Source organism: Anarrhichthys ocellatus, unplaced genomic scaffold (genome assembly GCF_004355925.1).
Source record: "Anarrhichthys ocellatus isolate YVR2014 unplaced genomic scaffold, GSC_Weel_1.0 scaffold8, whole genome shotgun sequence".
Taxonomy (NCBI): Eukaryota; Metazoa; Chordata; class Actinopteri; order Perciformes; family Anarhichadidae; genus Anarrhichthys; species Anarrhichthys ocellatus.
In genome coordinates, this window is record NW_022280038.1 from 3,126,716 (window position 1) to 3,138,785 (window position 12,070).

Genomic DNA, 12,070 nt, shown 5'->3' on the forward strand with positions numbered 1-12,070 from the left:
CCCCCCCCCCCCCCCCCCCCCCCCCCATGGAAGTAAAAACAGCATTTCAGTCTTGTTCTATCTGCAGTTTTAATTAAGGCCGCACAATTAATCGAAATGTTGTCAAAATCGTAATATAGCCTATTGCAGTTTTCAAATTTTAGGAGGCCTCAATATAGCATTTTATATTAAATATTGTCTCGCTGCAGAGATGTCCTGGCCGACAGATCACCATCTACAGATAAACTCTTTGATCGATACAGATCCCCGCAGAAATCCTACCATAATCATTTTTACATGTTTTTCAATGAAAATGAGAATAATTATGTAAAAATTATTCCCTCTAATATCACAATTGCAATTTCAAGTCATAAAAATTTGCCAGAGTGTTAATCCTCCCTTGGAGGTGGAGGAGATAACATCGATTCCCACAGCAACAGGAAGTGTTACTGCACTTATACATTCATGTGTACACCGAAAGGCTGATTTAATGTCCACTTCAAGCATTAGGCAATCACACTAGTGGCTTCCTGATAATGTCATTCTAATCAAGGTGATTTGTATTTGAAGTGGATGACATTTTCTCAACAAACTAGTAAAATACATTTTTAGGGCTCACATGACCATTATTTGCAGAGTTAATCAAATCTTACACACTTTAATGATCTGCAAAACATGTTTATAACATTCATTCTAAAGGACAATTAACCTGTGTGCTGAGAATTTAAGCAAGTAATCAATCAAATAGCAAGATTCAGGGAAACCCGTATGTTTCAGGCATCAAAGCCGAAGTGTAAGCTGAATATATACAGACAGACAAGAGACAATCCCCAGCCCCGTCTCCAATGGTACCTGTGAGGGATTTAGAGGCGCAGTCCTTTCCTCCGGGGGGACCTGATCCAGTGCCACTTACAGAACCCTCGTAGCTAATGCAGTCATAACAAAGCAGAGCTGTTCAAGGATAAAAAAGACAAAATATAAAGAGAGAAGGGGCGATGAAAAATAGAGTCATGGGTTGCTGATTTTCTATTATTATATCAGATAACAGGGCTTGGCATTTCTTTCCAATTCGGGGTGCATTATTCATATTCCAAAGCCATATTCTTTCCAGGAACAGCCCTGATTGATGTTATGGCTGAGTTAGCCATGCTGAAGCTTTCAAACCACAGCGACTACCTGCACCTACATGCACCTGGAAAACCAATCATGCCCCCCTGAGCAGCATAGCTATCATTTTTTAGCTTAAACAGGCTGCACTTGGATCAAAACAAGCACATAGACTGGACACCTGCAAGTGAACTTAGTGGGTGCTTTAACAGAGGAGGGGAAAACAGAAGCGTTAACAGAAAGTTTAAAGCAGCAGCAACCCTCACAACCTGACAGAAGCCAAATTCAAATGTGTTAGAGCTGGAAGAGACAGACACAGGGTTAGTAAAGCAGAAGAGAAACAGTTGCAGAGTTAAAAGCTTGCAATTTAACAGCAGTTATTACTAAACTGGTTTAGTTTTCACTGTCTGACTGTAAGTAACAGAATATCTTTTTTTAAGTTAAAGTGGCAATGCCTAAGATTTCAGTCCTGGTTGTTTTAATATTTTCTATTTAAGTCAAAACAATGTAATTGTGCTTAGAGTTTAGCAGTTTGGAGTCTTTCTGTTGATACATTAGCTTCACGTATTCAAAACTGTCGGCATTTAGTATTTTTGTGTGTAAACACCCAGTTCGTAATACTGCAAATATACAAATATTGCAATACTTTCATCAGGGGGCCATAGGCAAAATCACTATTGTGTTACCTCCTATGGCAATATTTCAAATGAATATCTTTGAGATTGCCACTTGAAAGTGTTGTTGGATCAGGATACAGAAAGCACGTTTTAATATTGATTGTACAAGAAAGAGCAAAGCGTGGAGGTTGTGTATTTTGTCCACACAAGTCTTTTCATGCTATGCAGTATGTTCCTGATTTTTAGCTACTTCACCTTGCGTCATATTATGTCGGTGTCGTACCTGCAAATGCTTTGGAAATCCTCTCTTTCTTCCACTCCCAGGGCTGGTCGTACTCCTCGGGGGGCCGCTCGTCATCCTGGGGCAGCCGGCTTTCTCTGGGGCAGCGCGAGTGCTCCGGGTCAGAGTCTCCGCCGTTCTCGGCTGGCTCATACGGCGTGTCGTACAGGGGCGGCTGCCTCATCGACCCTTCCTTGGGTCCTCGCCCACCGGATCGTATTTCTACAAACAAGGAGAAAGACCGGTCGTTAATGCTGGGGTTCTGTGATAAAACTTTATAGATGAAAACGGCTCCGTGGGGCAGAACACCGTCCACATGCGAAAAATGAGGATTTATGACAGTAGATGCAATTACAAAACACTAAAGCAGGACAGTTTGGAAGGCCTGACTTGCACATTTCGTGTACAGCATGTGATGAATGTGTCGTGATATTTTAACTGATTTGACAGATGGTCACATTTTCAGCAACTTGCATTGTTGTTATAAGGCTGAATTCACAGCCAGTGACAGTTTGCAGGTTAAAGGGCACTAATAACATTGACTATCAGACTAAAAGGTTTATCTATTTCCCTCCATCTTTGAATGAGAAAGAAGCTGTAAACCAAGTAAACTCTGTCATTTATTATGGCTGGTAATAAACAATTTCTGATCATTGTAGAAGAAACGGTACACAAGGGTAAAAAGGGTAAAAAAAAAAAAGATTGCTCATAATAATGTTGGTACGTTCTTGTGCTGAAGAAATCAACTGTCCACTGAAGTTGCTCAACTGTTGCCCACTGTTGCACTGCCTCAACAACCTGGGTTTGTTTTTTATAAGGTAGCTGGCAGCATTGCAGTCAAACCGTAGCCTCAATGCACACCAACAACAGTTAGCAAGGCGCCAGTGTGAGACGGCTACAGGTGCTACATGTACCGTGTTCACATCTCAAGTGTAAATCCCCCACCAGCCACCATCAGGAAGACAACAATCTGCATGTTGAAGGGATGTGATGTGTGGGATGTGCGAGCGGTATAGACGGGGGACTCTTACATGTAGAGAATGAGGGCGACAGTTTGCTGTTGCTGGAATGATAACAGTAGTGGGAAGCAGAAGAGTGTTGAAATCAGGGGAGGCCAGGGGGGCCTGGGGGGGCTGAGCACCTGCAACAAGGACACAGTGTAACCTCCCTGAGCACAGCAGAAATCACACCACGGCTCTGAACAGCCTTGCCCCCGGGCTGCACATACCTGCTCTGTCAGAACAGAGACGGCACCGATTTCCTTTCTCACTTTGTTCCCTCTATGTCCCATATTCAACATATAAGGTCTATTTAATCAATAGTTGATTTACACCCGTCATTTCAGTAGTATTATCATTTTCTTAAAATCAACATATACTCTGGTATAATGTCATTTCACCTTGTGCAATCTCTGCACAATGCACAGAGGCTCCTTAGTACATGCAACAGTAAACACTTCTTGGAAAATTTCAACATCTGTGGTTTGTCTGTAGTTGGATATTTCATGTGTCCTTGCTTTCTGCATGAATATAAAATCATGACTAAGACGGACACTGCCTTGAAGGATGCCTGACCGCCGTTTGAGATATTTAATCTCATAAAGCAGTCAGGTTTATCTCAAGCATTTCAAAGAGGCTGTGAAAATCACATTACTGAGAAATATAAAGCAAAGCAGCGACAAACATTTCAGCAAACCCCAAACATGTCAACGTTTCAAACTGTTTCCTGAATATGGCTTACTCTATATACATTTTAGGTATGTTAAGAATCATGAATCTAATCGAACTCATGTTATAAATCGAGTTAACATCACCTGACCTAATCTAGGATGCAAGCGAAACCTTTCTTTCTCCATGTAAGCAGGTGGAACAGACCTGACTCCTAATGAAGCCTCGTGCCCTTGAGAACTCTCCTCATCTCCTTTTTTTCCTCTGCCTCCGCCTCCGCCTCCCCTCACCAATCTCCCTCCACTCATATGAAGTTGTTAGCAGCCTGCACCCTTCCTCCTGGGCCACATGAAGCTGTTAGTGGCCAGCATTACCATAGAGTAATGCAATGTGAAGAGAATGAAATATTATGCCACACTACTGCATAATTGCCTCTTAGCCCAAGGGAGCTCTTGCGGAAAAATGAGCAATGCGTTGAGCCTAATGGAGCTACCCGCCGGCGGTGGTGGTGGTGGTGGTGGTGGAAGCGGAGGGGTGGAGTGAGGTGAGGCTGCCTGGGCCCGCATCTCAGTGTAATCCCGCATTAGGCAAACTCACACTCTTTGATCTAGCAGTTAAAAGACTTGGTACTACGAGATCCTGGCATGATTAGGTCCTTCCTCCCTGCAGGAGAACAAATAGCTCTAGAAGGGGGTGGAAGAAGCAAAAGCAGGGCTGCCTGCCAGAGGAGGCAAAATGAGAGTGGGATGGGAGGAAGGTATTACTGGTGGTGAGTAAATCTTGTGGGAAGAACCCTTTAATTGGAGGCACGTTGCCTTCGATAAACTGCTGCAGTGGATTGAGACTCCCTGCTAGCTCCGAATGAGGCCTTGTGTGTGCAGATAGCAGCCCCGTTGGCCTTCTTCCTTCCAACCTCCTTTCCTCGTTTCCTTCCTTCCATCCTCCACTCTTTTCTTTTTTCGCTGTCAGCTCCTGTTAAGGCACGCTTGGTAAGCTGGGTGGGGACACATCAGTCTAGGCAAATTACAGTGATTGGCATGGCAGTGGGGTTGCATGTTTCAACACAGCTGCAGTCTATCTTTTTGTCTTAGACCTCTACCCTGTGTTAAGGGTCAGAGGTCAGACACCACACCCTCCCTTGATGTGCCTCATACCTCCCCCTCCCCGGATGACCGAGTTCCTGTCCAGATGCTGCACTTCCTCTCCCTTATGCTTTTTGCCCCTTGCCTACTTGGTCTTGACAACTCCTACATTCATACCCCTGAAATGCTTGCAATATTTGATTTTCCCTAGTATTGTATAAAGGGAAGGAGAGGAGATATTTTATGCAGCCGAAAATAAGTTTTTGCTCCAAAAGGTGTGTTTAAAAGTATTTTAAGAGACAATTAAACACCGAGAAAGTGTGCCACACTCCACGGGGTTTCGAAAGTCATGTAGCAGCAGCAGCAGCACTGACCATAACCATCTGTTTAGGGCCACTAAAAAAGCTGCATTCAAGCTTTTTCCTAATGAGAAAAGACACAGATACGTCATAACAATTTTAAAAAGCACCAGTCAGTTCAATGCAAGTTTCCACATGCAAGCAAAAAAATAAATAAAAATAGAGGCAGTGAGAAGAAGAGCTACGCTTTGAAACAAGGCTGAAATCCTGTCTTCGTTATTATTTTCATCTCTGGTTCATGAACTAGAGAGATTAATCCTATGGGAAAGAGAGGAACATGCTCCTTGCAATACATCCAGGGGGGCTCCTGTTACACGCACTACAATAGAAGCCCTCCGGGCATATTATCACGGCAGTGCATGGGCAGGCAGAGAGCTGTGGATTAAATTAAAAAAAACATTAACAGCGACCAACCTGGAAACCGCATCCTGCTGCACATAAAGGACTGACCGAGCCATCTAGCCCTCATCGTCCGGACCGCTCCTGCATTACGTCGTCGTCCTTCTCCATTATTGCCAACCGGTGAAAGTGAATGCATTTGCAAGAAAGTAGCAAACAATTGCATAACTGTGCTTTTATTGCAAGGCTAAAGCTTCAAATATGTAAAAGGGGGAAAACACATTTATCTGCCTCTCTGGTTGACTGCCGCCCGCCCACTCCTACTGAACCAGAGAGAGAGTTTGCTGTGCGATGCGCTTGCAGAGGCACAGTGAATATCTGGATTTGATTGAGGGGGATCTCTTGTGCACTAGTGAAGGATTAAATGCGATTGACTTTACACCCCAGGAAAACAATGGCCAGAAAATACCCAGGCTTCAAGGATTTGCTCTGCCTGCTCCCTGAGTTAAGTCACTCTTAAAGAAAGCCTGAACCTGAGGAGCTATTGTCACTTCATAGAGCTCGGTTATCAACGAGGTGGATCTCTGCCGAGAGCCTCCATCTGAAGAGCATGACGAAATATGCGTGAGCCAAATGGGTAACTAAGGATATATTATAGTAGAACACTCCCTGCATAGTTCAATGTTTTAAAACAGATAAATGATTGAATCAGAGAGCATCTGCTCTAACACATGAATTACTAAACTCATGCTCATGAATGCGAATGGGTATTTTAGAGATCTGTGACACTGGCCCAGCCAAGCTTGTTCCATGACAAAGACACACGTTTATGAAGGCTACAGGGTTGATCAACAAAAGCCGCTGCAGCATGTGGCATGTGAGGCTTTTCCGTAGCTTTGGTTACATTCTGTCTGATGGTCCAGGTCTGTGAAGAGACAACAGGGCTTATCTTGCCTCAGCAGTCAGAGATTTAAGCTATATCGGGGGCCACCCACATATATCGTGCGTCAGTATGAGAGCGGGCTGACAAGAGAAGGTGTTTTGCTCCTTGACCCGTGGCGGCCGGCTGTTGAGTGTCATTCCGCTTATTGAGTGGAGCCAAGAGGAGGCTCCTCCCTGAGACCGTTACCCAAAGACCTCTGGGAGAATCGTTACGATAAGCAAAGACAAAACAACCCTGTCAGCATTGTGCGCACGGCTCACCCCCGATTTTGATTTAATGTTCACGTCTCATAGTGTTTTAAAATGGAACAAAAGCAGCAAAGACAAAACAAGTTAATTAACACGCGCGCTTCTGTCATACATCTCTTTTCACAGCCTGCACAATTTCAACATTCAGTACTTTGATTTGATATTTGGAGACAATTTGTAAAGCTTTGATTTTTTTACAGTCGTGCCTGTCTCTCGGCGAACATGACAGGTTTGTCAATCTGCAAGGGGTGTGTGTGTGTGTCTGTGTGCTGCTGTGTCTCCATCAGCCTCCTGCAGACAGAACAAAAGCAGCCATGCCTTTGTTCTCACCGTCTCCTCCTTCCTCCTGGCTCATACTGTGCCAGGCTTGCGGTGGGTACACTCCAAGGCCTCTGCCTGCCTGTCACACGTATACTTTCCGGAAGCCTGGAAGCCAAAGCTCAGACAGTCTATTCACGCTGGGCCCAGAGAGGAGAGTATTTTGGGTTTTGCTTTCTTATAAATGCCTACTGTTTCAGCTGGAAGTGATACTTTTTGTCATTCAAATGAAACATAGTGAAAGGCTCCTGTAGGCAGGATGTGTCACCTTTATGAATTAATGTAAGGAAATCTCTCTAAACGTTATATCAAACAGGCCACGTAAGTGTGTCCATTTAAAGATGGTGCAGTCAGTCACATGTAATATCCGAGTGTGTGGGTGTGTGTACCCGCGTATGTGTTCATTTGCTGTTCCCCAAGATGGCCTGAGGGAATAGAATCTGAAGAGTGTCTTCCACAACACGCTGACATGTATATGTATTCGTTCCCTTACTGGAGCAAGAGAGGAAGTCTAAAGAGATGCCATAAAACAATGCAGAAAACAAGAGGGAGGCGGGTGATGACGGAAGTCAGCCAGACAAAGTAACAGAGAGTGAGAGTCGTAGGGAGACTATTGGGGATGTATGAGAAAAGACAGAGACAAAGAGCGACAGCCAGTGAATAGAAAAAGGGAAAATTAGAGACAGGCATGTGATGCAAGTTTGTCACATGAGGGAGAAATAAACAAAGAGACTGCGACAGGAAGTCGTGGAGAGTGATGGGAAGAGAGAGTGGGAGACACAGACACCAGGAGAGAGTGGCAAGAATAATAAAATATGCACAGCAGTGAAGGGCGCTCCATATCTAGCAGCTAACGAACATGCATCACTTGAAAGCTCACTGCAGATGAAAATAACTGTTCGGTGACTTATGAGGTGCAGTACTTACAGACCACTGCTTCTGTGTGCAATAGCCTTTATCACACCAGACGGAGCTCTCCAAATCATTTTCATGTGGCAACGCTTTCTTCGTTCTCGGTGTAATATCAGTTGATTGTGTCTTTGGCTTTCAGTAAGAGGAAAGTCAAACTAAACTTATGTACACATCAGTCGCCCTTAAGACTGTCAGCAAGTACAACGGTGCTGGTTAATGCTCAAATCAACACGCTAACATGCTCACAATGACAATTCTACCTTCTAACCTTAGATTAGCCAGGTGTCAACAGCAAATGGGAATGTTAGCTGTGCAGGTATTTGGGTATTAACCAAAGTATTTGGTAAAACACAAATTTGATCGGATGATGATGGCACTACTAGATGAACGGTGAGTGGGGACCTTGAATGTCTGTCCTGAATGTCCCGACAATCCACCACACAGTTTTCGAGATATTTTAATAGAAACAAAAATATCAACCTGCTGATGACATCCTCTGGGAACCATCAATGTCAATACAAAATTCGTAGTTGTCAAGATATTTCACACGCGTCTGCCACGGGATCACCCACACAGACAGAACGACACTGCCATCCCTAGAGCCAGTTGAAATCAACATGAGGTCAAGTCCCAAAGACGGACGTGCTTGAGATGGAATTGAGTTTCCTGTTGTCATTGAAGGGATTGCTAATTAACAAAGTCAGGCATCAGTGACGAGTAGTTAACTGGATCTGCTGTTTGACACGGGATGATGTAACACCGTGGAGGGACTTTGATGCCGCCTCACTGTGTAACACTGGCAGTGCCTCACCTATGTGAGAGCCTTTCCACCGCAGTGCCGCTGCATGGACGGTGGCATTGATCCTATGCGGGGCACAATCACAATTACAGCTCGTTAGGACTGAGCTGAAAGCTCATTAATAGGAGATGAATGAGGACAGCGGCTTGGAAAGAAGCCCATCTACCTACATGAATCACAGAATGGCCCTCACCGCTAGCTCACGAAAAACACTGCAGTGAACACACACAAAGACAAGCGGTAGATCAGCATAACGACGAGGCGACACGAGTACAGATGCGATTAGTCATTCGCCGTTGCCGTCGATTGTACTGCAGTAATAGAAATTCCATTTGGACGACAGAAGCGCACAGAAGCTAGGATGTTTGTTCTCGACGCACAGTGAGGAGGACTTAATGCGAAGCAGCGACAGGCTGCTTGGCTGACGCTGTTGGACGCAGAGGGTCCCCGAGCCTTGTGGAAGTGGAGCTATTTTTCTGCAGGCTGCAGTTCTGAGCTGCGCTTGCTCTGTGGCTATTGTTCCTGAGCGGAGATAAGACTGGCGGTGGATTAGAGGAGAGTGCACCCAGAGTTCAGGTTGTGTATGGGCTGCTGGAAGGAGAAAACAGCATGGGAAAGGGATTGGTTCTGGGAAGGGAACTGGGAGGAGGAGAGGAGATAAACAGAGGAGAAAGGGAAGGAGAGACAAGTACGCCGTGCCAGTGAGTGCCTCTTGTCATGCCTAATCTGCCGGTGTGGTCGCAGAGGAGGGGGACAGGGAAGTCTGATGACACGAGGACGTGGCTGTGATGAATAGTCACTTCATGGCCCCCACCCCGCAGGGGGGCAATAGCCCATTAAAGGCGATAGGCCTTCTGCAAAGACCCACTTGCACCCCCACCACTTCGCTGCTTTAACCTTCAACTAGCTCGCATTCCCTCAGGGGACGTCGAGACTGCTCATCTACTCTCCTCTGTGGGAAGGAGGAGAGAATTGAGAAAGAGCTCGGTGATATTGTGTCAATATGTGGCACAAGGGGAGCACTGTAGCGACCGCTGTGGTATCACACAGACCTGGGTCAGGCAGAGGCCATGTTTGTAGGAGCTCATAGCAACCAACTACAGATCTTTTACAGCTTTCAGAACGCCTGAGCTAGAGTGTCTCGGTGTCTTCGTTAATATTAACAATTCAACACTCTCAGTAGCTCATGCTGGGAATCAAATTAGTGATCTTTCCATACGAGCACATCATCTTCATCCTGGTGCTTGCTGCATAGCCAACGATTTTCCTGAACAGCCATCTGCATAGCTCAGATTCAAACAAAGCCAACACACAGCTGTGCACTTAAACTGGGGCCTTGCAGCGAGTAGGAAGAATCTCGTACTTTTTTATTCTTTTTTTTCTTTATTGTGTGATAATCCGATAATCTCTCCCCGCAGCACAACAATGCAGACAGAAGCCACAGCCGAGAAATCGGCGGGAAATTAAGTTCTATCACCTCCACGCTGAGCGGAGCCGACAGTCACTGCGCTCTCCTTGGGCTGTCTCTCATTAGCGAGAGATGGATGCGTGCTGAAACGCTGACATATTTTACTCACAAACTGGGTTACAAACAGAGGACAGCAACAAATCTCTTTTTCTTGTGGCAACATTACACAGCCTGAACTGTGCATGACCTCAGTTTTACTGTTTGCAACACGCCAGCAAGTCTAAACTCTAGAGGCTCTTACAAATACACCCCAACAGCACGCGCATATTGCCACTCGTACAATTCCTGAACTTCAAAGTCAAGGTTCATTATCGAGCACAAAATGAGGATGAAGCTGCAGCAAATTAGTAAAAAGAAATTGTGTAACTAGTTCAACAGAGAAGCATAAATATTCATTATGTCAAAAAAAAGAATAGAAAAGAAAAGAAAAAGCAGTTGCATCTTGGGGCTGAAAGGAAAGCAGATATGGAGACGTTGGGCCGCTTGGTATTGATTTGTTCCCTTTATCCTACTTATGCTGGAGTAGCATTGTGACCTGTATACCAATCCCTCCAGTCCACGGGACGTGCATGTCCTCTGGGAGACGTGCATTAGTAGGGCTCTGGCAATGCAAATAGTTGCACAGCAGTGACATCACTCGTGTGCTGTTTTGACCTTCAGATGAGTGCAGCCTCTCGGTAGGCGCTGCCCACATACGACCAGAGGAAGGGGGCGAATACAGTAACGGTGGATTACCGCTGTAAGCTGCTGACCGTGTTTACACGACTGTGTGTGCGTGACCTGATCCTCGTCACCCGGCGTCAGAGCGACTAAAACACAACACGACCGCAGACAGATTAAACAATGGGAAACACTGAACACAGGAGCGGTTGAGCCTCAACTGGATGCTTTACAAAAAGGTGTTGTTGAGTCATTGAACACTGACAGATTCCTATGAGCAGCTGCCGCACATCTGAGCCAAAATGAAACATCAGCCGACCATCATTTGATTAAAGTTACAACTACTTTTGTAAAATATGGTGTTCAACTTTTAAAAAGGGTAGAAGGCAACGTGTGTCCTTGGCTTACAAACTTCTAAAGACCTGTCCTTTGTTATGGAAATATAAATATGATGAATGAAGGACATTTAGCGTTTTGAAATCCAGGCATTTCTCTGGGGATGAATGGTTGTCGTGACACAGAGACACTATGTATCTTAATGCAGGACCTCTATAAAGGTATAGCATATGCAGCTAGACAGGTGGCTCCAACTCCACATTGTGAGAATGGATGATGTTCGTATGTTTGTCATGTTTCATGTTCCTCATACGATGCACACACGCATGCATGGACAGTGGTACAGTTCCATGGTCTGACATCCGCCTCCAGTACAAGTATCAGATATGAGACACTGCAATTAACCACCGTCTAATTAAAACCCACTGTACAAGTGTCTGCCTACAGCTCGGGGCAGTGTTGTTGTTTATTTCACAACATGAAAGCCTTACGATGTTCCTAATGATGAATATGATACACTTCTAAACAATGTCTGCCCACTCTGGTCCTTGTCTCCGTGTATCCGTACTGTACCCGTTGAGCTGCACAAGACTATAAGTCTAAAGTGCTGGTGTGTGTGTGCCTGCTGTCTGTCCTGTTCAGCCTCCATTAGATCAGACATCCGACAGCCCAGAGAGAAGCTTCTGGAGTCCAGTCAGACCTCTCAGCTCTGTCCAACCTGATTCCCTCCGACAGGGCAGACGGAGCGATGCACCTTAGATTTACAAACGAATCTAAGGTAAGCAGACATATACACATGAAGGCCATTAGGTACTGTCATTGGTACCAGAAAACATGCATATATGCAGCAGCTTTTCATCTTTGCAACCAAACCACATTCATCCAAGCCAAAAGCAGGGTGTCAGACAGAGATGTTACATAACCGTCAGCGAGATGGAGAACACAAAAAGTCCTCA

The 12,070-nt window shown here is 45.1% G+C and overlaps 1 protein-coding gene across 5 annotated transcripts in view; it reads right to left on the reverse strand.

Annotated features, from left to right (window-relative positions):
- Nucleotides 1–12,070, reverse strand: part of shf (Src homology 2 domain containing F) — an 87,984-nt gene that overhangs the window by 24,544 nt on the left and 51,370 nt on the right. For 3 of the 5 annotated variants that reach the window (XM_031848375.1, XM_031848372.1, XM_031848371.1), the window contains exon 3: nucleotides 1,987–2,205. In XM_031848375.1, coding sequence (XP_031704235.1) covers nucleotides 1,987–2,205 — 219 coding nt within the window. Of the gene's footprint in view, nucleotides 1–831; nucleotides 931–1,986; nucleotides 2,206–12,070 lie in introns of all 5 variants that reach the window. The other 2 variants (XM_031848374.1, XM_031848370.1) reach the window with 1 other exon arrangement.